Below are 16,790 nucleotides of genomic sequence, written 5' to 3'. Positions count from 1 at the left end.
TCATGAGCTTACCGTTTTGCTTTGGAACCTGCTGTGTTGAAATTATCTTTAGTATTAGTAGTTTTAATAGTAGCAGCAGCAGCATCATTAGTGGTACTGATAGTATTATCATTAAGAGCATTATCATTAGTATAATCTTTGCTACCCCACAGCTGCTGTGACTGTCCATTCAGTGGCTGAAGATGGACCGGCCGGCTGTGTGCATCCTCCTGGCGGTGGCAGCGCTGATGCTTTTGGCCCCAGTTGCCCCTCTTCCCTGCCCCCGGCCCTGCTCCTGCCCCCAGCCCACAGAGCTGCACTGCACTTTCCGCTCCCTGATCACCATCCCAGCTGGCATCTCCAGACAAGTGGAACGCATGAACCTGGGGTTAGTTCTGCTGGCATCCTCAGCATCGCTTTGGCATCTGTTACATTACTATACTGCAGCCTTGCTAATGCGAATCCTTGGATTCCACTTTTATTGTGCTGTAAGAAAGTGACTTTATTCTAAGTCAGTATAACCAGTCCCATACTGAATTGCTTTATTTTCCCTTTCCGCCTGCACATTTTGTTTTGGTTCCAGGTTCAATAGCATCAATAGGGTCACAGACAAATCACTGGCTGGTTTGAGGAAGCTGGAGCTTCTGATGGTCCATGGGAATGAAATCCACAGCCTCCCTGATGGAGCTTTCAGGGACCTCATATCCCTGCAGGTACACTGACTAAACCCATCATAAATTGACTGTAAATGAATGAATGAACATCTACTGCCACATCAGTGGCTCTGAGAACAAAGCAGCATCTGGAAACCTCCAGGTTGTCCTTAAGGGGAAGCATGCTCTCCCCAGATATCACAAAAAAATGAAAAATTATCACCACAAGTAGTCAAGTTGTTAAATGCCCCCGGCCGTCCACTGTTGTAGAACTGAATCCATCTGCCTCTCCCCTACTGTCACCTTAGTTACTTCTCAGTGTTCAAATATAGAATGGAAATTTGAGGTGAGGAAGACTGCCCATGCTCCTTTCACAATGGAAATTAGTCATATTTTGCTACAATTTTATATGCATAGTTCAGTGATTGACTAACACAAGTGTTGGTGTTTTGATTCAGCTTTCTTCACACTACCAACACAGCCAGAGGCCATTTTGTGTTTAATCGTTAAAAAAAAAAAAATGCTTTAGCGGGGATTCAAATGAAAATGTCAATTTAAGAGAGCATTATTAAACTTATTGGTAGCCTATAATAAAAACCTAATTAACCCTTGATCCACAGTAACAGTGCAGCAACTCTAACAGGTAGCATTAAACTCTCTCTTGCCTCTTTGTTATGCAGAGTGCAGCAGGGGGGCCCAAACACAGGAGATGGCAAGCTGAAGTGAAGTCAGGATACATGGGAGCACAGAAAAGCCAAAACTAGGCAGGCAGGCACACACATGATCCCACAAGGTGTACTGACAAGACACATGTATATATACACAGGAGACAGATGACAAAACTAGACACACCTGGTGAAGGGGCAGGCTCGCAAGCCTGGAGGGACAAGAGGACTGGCTGAACTGACAACAAGGACAGGCAGCACAAGGGCAGGGCTAAAGGGACTAATGCAGGACAGGTGTGGGGGAAACAACCAGCTGACAGGACTATGGATGAACATGAGGGACAAAGAGCACAGAATATCAAGATACAAGAAACACTAGGGAAATTAGAGCTAGGACTTAGAGGGGAAAATATCAAACTAAAAACCATAGCAATAATAAACTTACAGCAACATGTTAGTGCCACTGTAGGGGGAAAAGGGAGCCAGGGAAGGGGGGGGTAGTATTCTGGGGAAAAAAAAACTTGGGAAAATTCTGAGATTATAAAGTCACAAATTTACAAGGAGAAACTTGGAATTTTTTTTTGAAAAATTGTTGCAAAAATGTGACAGCAGTGGGATTGAGAAACAAGGAAATCCTGGTGATTTTAACCCAGAATCAGAAATCTCCTCATCAGCATCTGGACTCTGAAGAGACATTGCTGTGACTTGGGCTGATTCAGAAGAAAACAATGTTTGTGATTCTAGGCTAAAATCACAATTTCCTTGTTCCTAAATCCCATTGCAAAGTAGAATCTGATGAGGTCATCAGCTGCAGGCCTGATACACGGCGAGCAGCAGCCTCTGCAGTGTGTTGCTGATCCAGCCTTGCAAAGTCAAGCCATGTGGGTCCTTGCCAAAAAAAAAAAAAAGTGAAAGAAAAATGCATTTTCTACAACTTCATAATCTCAGATTTCTCTCTCATAAATGTACCAATTTAATCTCAGAGAATGTCTGAGTTTTTTTTTTGTTTGTTTGTTTGTTTGTTTGTTTGTTTGTTTGTTTTTTCATAAATTTACGACTTTAATCTCAGAAATTCAGAATGTTTTTCTTGGATAATAATCCCTCCCTTCCCGGACTCCATGTTATCTTTCTCCCTACAATGGCACTAATACACCATTGTCATGAACCACACACAAATACAGAAAACCAAATCACAAAAAGTCCATAAACAGAGTACAACCCAAAAGTCCATAAACCACAGAAGCATAACACTCTTTGTTGTTGTTGTCAGCTTCCCTGTCTCAAATATGTTTTGATAATGTCATGATTAGTAATAATGGCTTTCTTTGCTCTCTTTCTTTGTTGGTTTAGATGTTGAAGATCAGCTACAACAAGCTGACGGAAATCAACAGACACACGTTGCAGGGTCTATGGGCTTTGGCCAGATTACACCTAGATCACAACCAGCTGGAGTTCATCCACCCAGATGCCTTCCAGGGCCTCACCTCTCTGCGGCTGCTCCAGCTGGAGGGCAACCGCCTTCAGCAGCTCCACCCAGCCACCTTCACCACCTTCTCCCTCATGGGCCACTTCCATGTCTCCACCGTGAGGCACCTCTACCTGTCGGACAACGAGCTGACGTCGTTGCCCTCCACGTTGGTGGCAGCTATGCCTCAGCTGGAGAACCTGTATCTCCATGGGAACCCATGGACCTGTGACTGCCACATGAGGTGGCTTCACAACTGGGATAAAACCTCACCAGGTTAGCCCTTCCATTTCTGAACAGCATACAGATAATACATTTAGAATTTCTGTTATCTTGAGTGATTTGTGTTACTTTGAATGAGGCGGGCATGGTGGCTCAGTGGTTAAAGGACCATAGCAGGGACTGTGCATGTTTAGTGTGCTATCTACAAAATGTATACATACTTCATGTTTCTGCTAATCTTTTCCCAATGGAAGCAGTCCTGTATTAGGAGTGCAATATCATGTTTCCTCCCCTTTATTCAGCCATTGGTTTCCATTCATTGCACTCCGATATGACCATGAACTTTCAAAGCCTTCAGACTTTCTTCACACCAGTATTCCATCACCATCCTCTACAGAAAATAGTCCCTGGGGAAACATTTGCTTGACACAGCCAATTATCAGTTCTGTGGTTTATAACTGGTGAGGACAGAAGCAGAGCATTATAAGGTGGCTGTTTCAACCAAAAAGTTCAAATTTGAAAATCAAGGGATTTCGATCACAGTTGTTCTCATGAGTTTACATACCCTAGCATAATGTGTGAAATATTGACTTTTTTTTTTTTTTTTTTGAAAATATGACTGATCATGCAGAAAACTTTTCTTTAATTTAGGGATAGTGGCCAGGTGAAGCTACTTATTATCACATAATTGTGCATTTTAAATCCTAATGATAACTGAAATCACCCAAATGGCCCTGATCCAAGGATTACATACCCTTGAATGTTTGGCCTGATAACACACACACAAGTTGACACACACAGGTTTAAATGGATACTGAGGGTAGGTTTCCATACCTATGACTTGTTTGATTGTAATTAGTGTCTGTGTATAAATAGGCAGTGAGGTTTTTTTAGCCCTTGAGAGACCCCTGCACATTTCATCCAGGAATGCACGGACTTTGCTGGACACTGAGCCATGGGGAAAGCAAAAGAATTGTCTAAGAACTGGCGAGAAAATGTAGCTGAACTGTATAAATTAGGAAAAGGGTATCGAAAAGATATCCAAAGATTTGAAAATGCAAATCAGCAGTGTTCAAATTCTGACATAGAAGTGGAAAATCAGTGGCTCTGTTGATACCAAGCCACGGTCAGGTAGGCCAACAAAGATTTCAGCCACAACTGCCAGAAAAATTGGTCAGGACGCAAAGAAAAACCCCCAAGCAACTTCAGCTGAAATACAGGCTTCACTTCAAAAAAAAGTGGTGTGACTGTTTCAAGATGCACAATAAGGAAGTACTTGAGCAAAAATGGGCTGCACGGTCAAGTTGCCAGAAAAAAGCTGCTACTGCGCCAACGCCACAAAAACAGCCCACTTACAATATGCCAAACAGCACCTAGAGAAGCCTCAAAACTTCTGGAACAAAGTCATTTGGAGTGATGAGACCAAAATTGAACTTAATGGTCATAACCATAAACACTAAGTTTGGAGAGGAGTCAACAAGGCTTATGATGAAAAGTACACCATCCCTACTGTGAAGCATGGAGGTGCATCTCTGATGTTTTTGGGATGTGTGAAGCTACAGCAGCACAGGGAATTTAGTCAAAATTCATGGCAAAATGAATACAGCAAGTTGTCAGAAAATATTGGAGGACAATTTGCGTTCATCGGCCCAGAAGCTGCACATGGGACACACTTGGACTTTCCAGCATGACAGTGATCCAAAACATAAGGCCAAGTCAACTTATCAGTGGCTACAGCAGAGACAAGTGAAGGTTCTGGAGTGTCCATCACTGTCTCCTGACCTCAATATCATCAAGCCACTTTGTGGAAACCTCAAACGTGCAGTTCATGTAAGATAACCCAAGAATTTACAGGACCTGGAGGCTTTTTGCCAAGAAGAATGGGCAGCTTTACCACCTTTACCACCAAAATAAAAGGCCTCATCTACAACTATCACAAAAGACTGCAAGCCATCATAGATGCGAGGAGCAATACACAGTATTAGGAACTAAGGCATGCAAACTTTTGAACAGGGACCATCTCTTTTCTTTATTGCTATTTTTTTTTTTTTTTTTTTTTTTTTAATGATTGTGTTATTCTGTGATGCCTTATAGTTTCATTTGAATCCCAATAATTATTTCCTTTTCTTTCACTCACTGCATGTTGGGATAGTTTCCAGTCCCCACTTACTTTTAATGGGTAATTAAGTATCAGTATTAGTAGATTTTGGGAAAAAAATAGTGATTATGGACAATGACAGGTTGTGTAAGAAAATGTTTGTATGGGATATGCAGATGGGTAGTCTGTGTGATACTCATTTTTTTTTTCTTTTTTTTTTTACATTCTGGTAATTTTTTGCATTTTTTTCCACAAATGTTCTGGTAATGTTTTGCTAATTTGCTAATTGCCTTTTCCCCTTGTTTTTGAAAGAAACCAAGTGGATTTGCTCAGATTTCAAAAGGTTAATTCACCAGACATCACTACAACACAAAAATATGTATGAGTGATTCATTTAACCTGATTTTTTAATGTCACCACTTTGAATTTATTCAACAAGTATTCACTTCCAAAATGAACACAAACCAAAATATCTTTTCATATCAGAATCCTTAGGGCTTAATAAGAGTCAACTTGGTGTTCCAGGGCATGAGAAAGTTGAAAACCACTGTCTTTTTTTACTTGATTTTGCCAGTGTAGAGGCAATGTAATTGATAACAGTGTTGCTTATGTGTTTTGTTTTGTTTTTTATCAGGTGTTTTGAAGTGTAAAAAGGACAAAGCCCTCCCTGGTGGCCAGCTGTGTCCTGTGTGTTCCTCCCCCAAGCACCTCCAGAGGAAGGAGCTCCATGCTGTGGAGAATATGGTCTGCAGCAGCCCTATCATCAGTTCCCCTCAAAGGGCCACCCTACCTGAGGACACCGAAAGTGAGGTCATGACCCTGGAGGAGTTTAGGGAACCATTTGGTAACGTCTCCCTGGGCCTGTCAGACGAACATGGGAATAAGGTGGATCTGGAGTGCAGTATTGGTGAACCCAGAGAGGTCAGCAAGATCAGCTGGGAGCAGGTCAACCATCTGCAGCTGGCGTCCAACATGACTTTGTCCGTGGATCTGGAATGCCCTATCGACAGGGAAAACTATGAGCGCCTGTGGAGGCTCATTGCATACTACAGCAGTGTACCAGCCCACTTACAAAGGGAGAGGATGCTGAACGAAGAGCCTCATCCAAGCTACATGTACAGACAGGACACAGAGAGGGATGCCCTGTACTACACGGGTGTGAAGGTTAATATCATGGCCCAACCAGCATGGCTGATGCAGACATCTATAGACCTCCAGCTGAACAGGCCTCAGTCCACAGGGAAGAGAGTAAAGTTGATCCTCAGCACCCACCTTTCACAGACCGTGGAGACTGAGCTGGAGCGGAGACAGAGGAGGACATGGGTGATGATTGAGTCCACAAACACCTCTCGGACAGTGTTGAGTGCTATAGTGGGCAGCGCTAGGCAAATGTACTGTAACGTGCACAGTTCTGGCCCAGTGGTTATCCACTGGATGTTGCCAGATGGCTCTAAGGTGGAGGCGCCGTACAGCAGTCCAGACAACAGGGTTTCTGTCTCCAGTGAAGGACAGCTGGTCATTAAAGCCGTCAGCCACTCAGACACAGGAATTTACTACTGTATCGCCAAGGTTCATGGAGACCTCGCCATCCTGCCATTTCGTCTGACAGTGGAGGAATCCTCCAGCCCTCCTCCAGGAGAGAATAACTCATCTCCACCTATAGAGGGATTTGCCGGGGACCCTGTTTCCTTGCCTTGCATGGCATCTGGCTCACCTGATGCTGAAATTCACTGGATTCTACCAAGCAGCAACATAGTAAGTTTCAAGACCAACTCTTCCAGAGTGTTGGTCTATTCTAACGGCACTTTGCAAATCCCACAAGGTCAGTTATCGGACAGTGGTTCCTATAAATGCATTGCCATAAATCAACATGGTGTGGATACGCTCGCTACAAAAGTCACCATCACCAGACGCACAGGAACGATAAGGCCACTGAGGAAGTTTCCAACAAGACCTCAGTCAGCCTCAGGAGTCAATACCAAAATTAAAGTACCCACAGAGGATACAGAGGAGGCATCTGGGGATGAGGGGGTTCCTCAGCAGGGGGCTCCAATGAGCCGCCATGATCTTTTGAGAAGGAGAGGTCCAGGAGGGGTGGGTGCTAGCAGGAGGGTAGTCCATCCATCTAGAAATATGTGGCGGAGGCCACCGGTGCTGCGAAAGCCAACAGGATCACATGCTGAAGATAGGAAAATTACAGTTGAGACCAGGAGAAGGATAAATATGTCAAAGAATAAAATAGACCCAGAGAAATGGGCAGACATTTTGGCTAAGATTAGAGATAGAACTTCTCAGAGTGGTGTGACACCAAACCCAGTTGACCATACCACACAGATTCCAGAAACAGAGCAGACAACACAGTCACAAGACAATATGGAGGGATCATCAGAGACTGTGCAGGAGGAAGAGACCCAGGTTTACGCCACAACACCACACAGCCCAATGCAACACACCGAGACACCGATACATCACATGCACACCACTGTTACCAATGATATACATCGCACACATGTGACATCAAACACAGACAACACATACATGACATCTAACACTCATACCATACATAATAGACATAATGTGACACATAACACACAATATAACCACAGCACACATGCCACAGCAGACCCACACGCCACATATAGTACACACAGTGCACACCACACAACCTATGACACCTATGACATAAACTTAAACCCACACACAACCTCAAGTAGTTTATTTTCCCTCACACATCCCACATCTGTTCCTCAGAGCACTGTTAGCCACTGGCAGACTAACACAAACAGGGCAAGCAGCAGCAGTACATTGTATGACAAGTCTCTGCAGGCAAATCAAATCACTAGTGCAGACGCTGATGCAGTCACAATATTTGATACATCCAAGGCATCTACGGTGGACGTGGCCAAAGATTATGTTTATACTAGCCCCAATGAGGACAGAGAACTTTCTTTAGGCGGAAGTCAGCTTAGCCCTTCAGAAAACCCAACTGAAATGGAGACAAGTCAAGATGGAAATGAAAAATATCCTAGTGAGGCTGAGACAACATCACCTTCACATACCCTGCCCAGAGATACAACACTCGACATTTTGCACTCTCAAGCCCTGCTCACAACACCATTTCCAACAGCCATCCCTAGTACAAGAAAGGGGTCTGGAGGGGAGCCGCCCACTCGTGTCCGACACCCTAATTCTAGGAGAAGGAACGGGAATCGCAGGAGAAGGCCAAACAGGAGGAAGCAAAAGTTGAACCGACCCTCAAGGATTTTTATTACCACCACACCTGTGGATGCTACCCTAGCAACAGCCACGACCACTGCCTCCACACGGCTAAAAATAGAAGCATCAGAAAAGACCGTAATCACAACAGCCAACTTCAGTACCGCTGTTCCATTCACTGGCAGCCAAACGACGTCATCAGGCAGACTGAGTCACAAAGAAAGCACAGTCTCCAGGCATGATGACGAGGCAGCCACCAAACCAGCCACTCACCCCAAAACAAAGGACAGCCTTCTTCCTCTGGCCAAACCACTATTCGAAAGCACATCAGCCACACCATCATTTCCTACGACCTCTCCAGGAGTGGGTTATAGAGAGACGACAACTCAGATCTCAGAGAGTGCGTCTTCTCCAGAGCTTTTGAATATGCCCACACCAGATAGTCAGCAGAGGTTTATGAGCACCCCTCTTCCGCCTGTTAAACCCTTAGAGGAGACACAAAGGGTAAGCGTTATGGGAGACCTTGGACCTGGGCCACGTTCTGACAAGTCCTCTGAGAATTTTCACACTGCACTGCAAGTGCAACCAGATGTAGAGCAGAACCAATCAGAAAATCTATACACACCCACCGAAAAGGCTGAAGAGATGCTTTTCAAAGAGATCAGCAGGCATTTTCCACTGCGACCATCCTCCTCACCTGCTCCCTTGATCCAGCATGAAATCAACACAACCTTTGGCACACACACTCTAAGTGGCTCTGTTACAACAGTCAGCTTGCCTTTTGAGGGAGATTTGGAGACAGAATGGATTACCACAAAGATGCCGGCAGCATCTGAAAGCTCTTATCGTTCAACTCAAAATAAAACTACCAGCACTGCCTCACAGGAGGACGAGCATCTAAAAGAGACTGCCCACAGACAAGTAAATGTTGATGCTTCCAGCACAAGAATTAGTTCAACACTACCTCCTTCCTCTACTACATCAAAGTTCTCTGCTGTTATACCATCCACAGGGAAGCAGCATGTCACATTGCCCAAAACTTCATTCACAGAAGGCAAAACCGATCCACTGTTGAGGACCACCACTCAGGAGGCTCCTAAATTCAACCATATTCCAGGCAGCCACAGCCTAGACCAAAAAAAATCCTTTTTCCCCAGACAGAGAACCCCCAAACATTAACAGATCAGAGCATAACAGAACAATAGCCTCTCATCCCACAACTCCCTCTGCCAGCCAGAAAATCAGTCTCGGCAATAGAGCCAATCCAACCTCCTCAACCCCAAAACAGACCATTGGACAGATGGTCAAACAGACATCCACCATTGCTCCAACAATTTCAACAGCACCTAATTCTGTTGCACAGACTGATACATCCAGAGAGGGGCTCAGAACAGGGACCCCTTTGACTCAGGATGTGTCCAGAAGGCATCAGCTACCTGGACTAGGCTCTATTCCAAGAGGGAAGCCACGGATAATAAAGACCAATATCCAGACTATTACTGTGAACGCTGAAACAGATGCACAGCTTCCCTGTGAGGCTGAGGGTGAACCCATGCCCTTCCTGTCCTGGACAAAAGTTGCCACTGGTATGTATGACTCAACCTCATAACTATTATGCAGTACCAGTATTATTATACAATAAACCAGTAAATAAAACATTTTGATTAGAGGATACAGCGGCCTGCGTAAGTATTGAAAAGAGTGAAAAAGCGTGTCAGAATGAAAGTTGCAGCTGCTACATTCGTCAGTTGTGTGATCAAAACCTATTATTTGACTGTTTTACTCACATATCTCAGTTTCTAAAGCAGGTTTAGTATGAATCATAATGTCACATTGTGAGAATTTTCTGCTGATTGGGGCTGACTTTTGAACTTAGCATTGCGACATACTAAACTAATAAAGTTTATATCTTATTTTTTTTTTAATGAGAGTTACATCATCTGTTTCCAATGTGGGTTTTTCATGTGTTTGTGGTATCACAGGAAGCCTAAGAGCCACAGATGTTACTCTGACAAAATAACACCATGTAATAGCTCAAGATATTTGCATTAGATCACATTCAAAACAGGTAATTCTGGAGTTTCTGTATATGCAGTATATTTCATAACCTCCCAAAAATATTTTTGATCTCCCCTAACATCTCAATCACCATAGTAACAACCACTTTTATAGCATAACACTAAACGATTTTTGGCCCCCCCCCCACGTAATCCTTAATCAATCCGTAATCAAATTTTGATCTGTCCTGAATAGGCTTATAATGCACAAATCGCAGCCTCAGCTGCCACTGATACTGTTGTTGTGATTTTGTATGTCATGTTAATAATCAATAATTTTGCACATTTTCATTCATTATTTTCTATTTGATATGTTAAAGTATTAGAATTTTTTAATGAGTATTTTTATATATCTATCATGTTGCTTTCTTTCTTTTTTTTTTTTTTTTTTGGTTTGAGCACCGTTTGTTGCTGTGCAGGCAATGTCAATTCCAAAGGGAGATCTAAACTATATATTATAAAATACTATTATAATAAATACTATTATAAATTATTATTATAATATAATATTATTATATTATAATATAAAACAATCTAATCTAATCTAATCCAGTCTAATCTAGGATTGGATGATATAATCCAATCTAATCTTTGTTTTAATAAACATTTTTTTCTAATGCCACAGGGGCGAGTGTTGCTCAGAACACCAGAGTTCAGAGATTTGAGGCCCATCCCAATGGCACATTAATCATCAGGAATACACAGCCCATCGACCGGGGACAGTACCTCTGCATGGTCCAGAACCAGTACGGTACCGACAAGATGGTGGTCAACCTCGTGGTTCTATCACAGCACCCCCGGGTGCTCCAACCTCGGCACCGAGACGCCACTGTGTATTTAGGTAGCAACATCAATTTGGAATGCACTGTCCAGGGATACCCCTCCCCTCGAGTGACATGGGTGCTTCCCGACCACGTCCACATGACCACGGCCCAACTTGGTATTGCTTCTCAACAGCGAGTGGCGGTGCTTAGTAACGGCACTCTCCGAATCACCCAGGCCACTTATACAGACAGAGGGGTTTATAAGTGCATCGGCAGCAGTGCAGCAGGGGCTGACACGGTGTCAGTTCGTCTTCATGTTTCTGCGTTGCCGCCTGTCATCCAACAGTCTCAACGTGAGAACACTACTGTTTCAGAGGGCAGTAATACCTACATCAACTGCAGTGCCATAGGTGCCCCGCTACCTGTCATCCGCTGGACTACACCTGATGGAATCCAGCTCACCTCTTCCCAGTTCATCACTGGACGCAACCTCCTTGTTTTCCCCAACGGGACTCTCTTCATACGTGGTTTGGCCCCAGGGCATGCTGGGAGATATGAGTGTACAGCCAGTAATGTGGTGGCAGCCAGCAGGAGAACAGTTACACTCAGTGTACGGAGGAACCTCTCCTCCACCAAGGCCAAGATCGTCTCCTCATCTCCTCAGAGAACAGATGTGATCTACGGGCAGAAGCTGCAGCTGGACTGCTCAGCTAGAGGAGAGCCTGAGCCCCGGATCATCTGGAGAACGCCCTCCAAGAAACTGGTAGATGCTCAGTACAGGTAATGGGTGAATGGCTCCATGAATGAATGAACAAACATATGAATAAATAAATGGCCAGATGGCAAATAATTAGATAGATACCAAAGTAAATTTTAATTTTTACAAAATGCTTCAAGGATTCTCTAAAACATTACATGACCATGTTAGTAGATAGATGCTTAAATTAATTAATAAATAAACTACATGGAATTTTTAGATGGTCTGATAATTTTAGTTAGGAATTCAGTCAGAGCTGAATACATGAATAAATAGTAAGAAAAGCTTTCAGTTAAAAATATGCTAGCACATTATAAAAATGCAACAAAGCATTATGTACATGCATATTGACTGTAAAATCACAAAAATATATCAAAAATGTCTTTTTTGAAAAGAATGATATAGTCATAAAGTGATATTCTAACAGCAACTGTAACCAAAGCTAATGAATTGCCTTCATCTGTATGTTTTTTGCAGTTTCGACCCCAGGATCAAGGTCTTTGCCAACGGCACGATGACCGTCCAGTCCATGACCGATAAGGACAGCGGTGACTACCTGTGTTTGGCACGTAACAAGATGGGTGACGATTATGCTCTGCTGCGGGTCAATGTGCTGACCAGGCCGGCCAAGATTGAGCAGAAGCAGCACCGATCCAATCAGGAGGTGGTATATGGTGGCGACCTGAAGGTGGACTGTGTGGCGTCCGGGCTTCCTGACCCAGAGATCAGCTGGGCACTGCCGGATGGCACCATGGTCAACCCTGTCAAACAGACAGATAGAGTCAGTGGGGGCCGCAGCCGCAGGTATCAGCTTCAGAATGTCTCTCTACAGGTTTAATGTCTTAATATCTTTGATTAGTTTCTTATACAACACTTAAATCAAAATACATATATTTCAATATATCTAAAACTACTACAAAAAAGTATTTAAAGTACATTTAAACAAAATCCTACTCAGTCACAGTAATGAGAGCAAATGCAATTAGTTGCCAAATAAAAGATAGAAGCCATGGCATAAGTGGTTTATATGCACATGAAATGTGAAATTATTATTTTTGTGTTTAAGTTTAATTTCATTTGTCAGAAAACTTACAGGAGAGATATTAATATCAATCTGAAATTCCATAAAAAGGTTTTGTTGCCATTTTTGTGAGTAAGATCTTAAGTCAAAAAACCGGCAACATGAGGTCTGTAGTCTCAACTAGTCATGTCTGAATCTTTATTATTTTAACAATAAACACACAATCAATTTACTCTCATTAGACTCAGTAACACTGGCATTGTGTAATTCATCAAATTACTGCTAGTAAACATGAAAATGGGCGTACAGGTTGGAAACACCAGTGATAGGTCACAGTGGGGTGCACATTGGAAGAGGAATAACTCTTCAGTTCCAAAGAAAATGATTTAAAAGAACGAATTCTGGCATGTACTGGATGCAAAAATTGCTTCAACTGTAATTGCCTTTTCCAAGTCTGAATACATATATGCTATAGATTGCCTGTCAGTGTTGGTGTGACAGTGTTTGCCAACCAAACCTGTTATATTTTCATTTCAAACACTATTACTGACTGAGCATATAAAAACCATTCAGACCGTGTCAGAAAGCAGTACTTGTGTTGTTTATCTGTCAAAGAAAAGCCTTGAGCACAAATGCTGATACAGAACCTACATAATCTGTATGCAAAGCCCTCACCATTTTTAACAGTGTCCCCTCATATGGACAAATTTGATCAGTTGTTTCAAAGGCACAGTGAAGAAAGTGAAGCAGTGTTAATAGTTTCATCAAGTATTTGTCTGTATATTTTCATTTGTGAAAGCAATATTCCTAAAGCTTGGTGGACTCAAATCTTCATTTCAGACTGGACAATTCATAATGGTTATTTACACTTGACAGGTCCCAGTAGTGTGTACTTGCTTGTGTCCTGTGTTTATGGTTATAAATACACAAGATCCTTTTTTATTTTTCAACTGGAAAAGAACACAACTGAACATCAGGAAAATCAATCAATGTCATTACCATCAGTTTCTGTATCTTAACATTAACAGACATACCCATTTTAGTTTAAAATTACTCATGGACTTTGAGACACACAACAAATGTAACCCTTAAAAAATCATGCTACTAATGTAGTTTTATTGTAACCATCTAACAATTTCTATCGCTCTTTCCCATCCCTGAATGGGTTACAGGTACGTGGTGTTTGATAACGGGACACTGTACTTCAATGATGTCGACATGCGAGAGGAGGGTGATTACACCTGCTATGCCGAGAACCAGCTTGGCAAAGATGAGATGAAAATTAGAGTCAAGATCAAGGCTGTGGCTGACCCGCCACGAATCCAAGACAAAAACCACAAGGTCATCAAGGTTTTCTATGGCGAAACTGTGTCGCTGAGGTGCACCGCCAAGGGGGAACCAACACCAGTTATCACATGGATGTCCCCGACCAACAGAGTCATTTCATCATCATCAGACAAATACCAGGTCCTGAATGATGGAACATTGGTAGTTTACAAGGCCCAACGCTTTGATGGAGGTAACTACACTTGTACGGCCAGGAATAATGCAGGCCAGGACCACAGAGTCATCAGGGTGGAGGTCCTGGTAACCCCTCCAGTGATCAACGGGTTCAGAGGCACAACCAACACCATCAGGGTGACAGCAATCCGAGATCAGCGGAAGATGGTGGACTGTGCAGCGAAGGGAATACCTACCCCGCGGGTCATGTGGGTCCTACCAGGAAACATTATCCTCCCTGCACCATACTACAGCAGTAGAATGACTGTTCACAGCAATGGGACCCTGGACATCCGGTCACCCAAGAGGACAGACACAGGCCAGCTGGCTTGTATCGCTCGTAATGAAGGAGGGGAGGCCAAGCTGATGATTAACTTGGATGTGAAGGAGGTTGTGGAGAGGCCACAAATCAGAGGTCCTAAAACAGATAGCATGTCGCTGACAGTAGGGAATGTCATGACTTTGAACTGCTCCTATGAGGGCAACATATTGCCCCACGTCACTTGGATCCTACCCAATGGCACTCCTATGCTGAGCGGTGCTCGGTTGTCCAAGTTTTACCACCGGCCTGACGGTTCTTTGATCATCACCAACCCCTCTGTGTCTGAAGCTGGTATGTACCGCTGCCTGGGACGTAATTCTGCTGGCCTGGTTGAACATACCATCACATTATTCCCAGGGAAAAAGCCAGAGATAAGCAACAGATACACCTCTCCTGTCAGTGTCATGAATGGGGAATCCATTTGGCTCCATTGCCTATCCAGCGGTGAACCTCTCAGACTAACATGGACTTTGCCCAGTGGGGTCATACTCAGCAGGCCGCAAAGAGCTGGGCGATACACTGTGTTGTCCAACGGTACACTGGCCATCCAACAGGCATCGGTCTATGACAGGGGATCCTATGTTTGCCGAGCAGGGAATGAGTATGGTAGCAGTCTGCTCTCAGTGCCGGTCGTCGTTATTGCATACCCACCTCGCATTACTAACGGCCCTCCATCTGTGACTTATGCCAAGCGGGGAGTTGCCGTCCAACTGAATTGCATAGCAGCTGGGATCCCTAGAGCAGAGGTAGCATGGGAAACACCAGATAAAAACCGACTGGCTGTCAGTACACAGCCACGCCTCTTTGGAAACAAGTACCTCCATCCGCAAGGTGCACTCATCATCCAGAACCCAACACAAAGAGATGCTGGCTATTACCGATGCACAGCCAGGAATGCCATTGGCGTAGACTCTAAAGCTACGTATCTCAATGTGTTCTGAAGAAAACTCATTAAAGAAGTTATTCAGCATCACCACATGCCCAAGCAGCTGCCAGTTCTAAAGCAATTCATGCTTTTAATCATCCAAGTGTTGTAAAAACTGCTGTCAAGATGTACAAAAATTGTATTATGATGGGTTCAATGAAGCTGTTGTGCTTAAGATACCAATGTTGCAGGTTTGTACAGAGGCTACAAGTGGAAACATCATTTTGTGTGCCATAGATTAGCATCGTCATCAGTCATTTGGTGTGTAGTACTAATATAAAATATAAATTGACTTTTCAAAAATCCTTAAGGCTGTGTTGAACAGATACCTACAAGACATACAGGACCACATTTTGTTCCAAGGGTTAAAATAGCCCACTAGCATCACCTTTAATGTGCTTTTAATAACATTTTCTAAGTAAATTATAATCATCAGGGAAAACACATTACAGTTGCATTGATGCATCCTGGTGTTGTGCTTTCTTGTTCATTGGAAAGACTCTGGTCCACTTGAAATGGAAACTTAATTGATGTCATTAGTAGCACCTGTGTTTACCCTGCTTCTTCATGTCAAAATGGCTGCTATGAAAAAGGCCTATTAATGTTCATAGCATAGAGTCATTACATTGCATTGCTTGTTAGTTCTTTTCCTGTTTTGTGTTTTCTGGCAAATCTCTTTCCAATTTTCCATACAAATTTTGGACAGCACACCAAACGGTGGCAATGCTAACTTAGCCTATAGAATAAGACTTTACCAGACTTTATCTCTCTATATGCTGCACACAAGGTGAAAGGGGTTTGTTAAACCAGTTTATCCTTTCACTGATCCCATCTTGATCAATGAGCAAGGGTTCTATTTGTAGCATTCCACAACTGTACATGTAAAGAGGCCTTTGCTTTGATAAACCAGCAGTTTTCTTTCCCATCTCCTCTGACAATGACAGTATATGTCAAAATGTACAGAATTGTATACCTTCACATTTTTTACCCTAGAAAATATTGTTTAACTTAATGTAATACAAAATTGAGAGGAAATATGTGTTTCTGAGATTGATATTTTTAAGGCAGGTGATGGTTTTATCATTTCTGGCACATTTTACTCAGCCACATTCATCACAACCATTTTTTGGCATCCAGTAGCATTTC

General features: G+C 43.1%; 1 protein-coding gene across 1 annotated transcript; it reads left to right on the top strand.

Moving 5' to 3' along the window:
* Window positions 1-227: 227 nt before the first annotated feature.
* Window positions 228-15,660, top strand: mxra5a (matrix-remodelling associated 5a). Its single transcript, XM_030075204.1, has 9 exons — window positions 228-367; window positions 563-692; window positions 2,648-3,038; window positions 5,717-7,497; window positions 7,834-9,219; window positions 9,662-9,884; window positions 10,981-11,899; window positions 12,354-12,680; window positions 14,070-15,660. Exons 1-9 carry the CDS (start codon window positions 228-230, stop codon window positions 15,658-15,660), a joined length of 6,888 nt encoding a protein of 2,295 aa, XP_029931064.1.
* Window positions 15,661-16,790: the final 1,130 nt, after the last annotated feature.

This window comes from Myripristis murdjan, chromosome 2 (assembly GCF_902150065.1).
Source record: "Myripristis murdjan chromosome 2, fMyrMur1.1, whole genome shotgun sequence".
Classification (NCBI taxonomy): domain Eukaryota; kingdom Metazoa; phylum Chordata; class Actinopteri; order Holocentriformes; family Holocentridae; genus Myripristis; species Myripristis murdjan.
The sequence above is the reverse complement of the archived record's forward strand: the minus strand, read 5'-3'. Positions and strand labels throughout refer to the sequence as shown.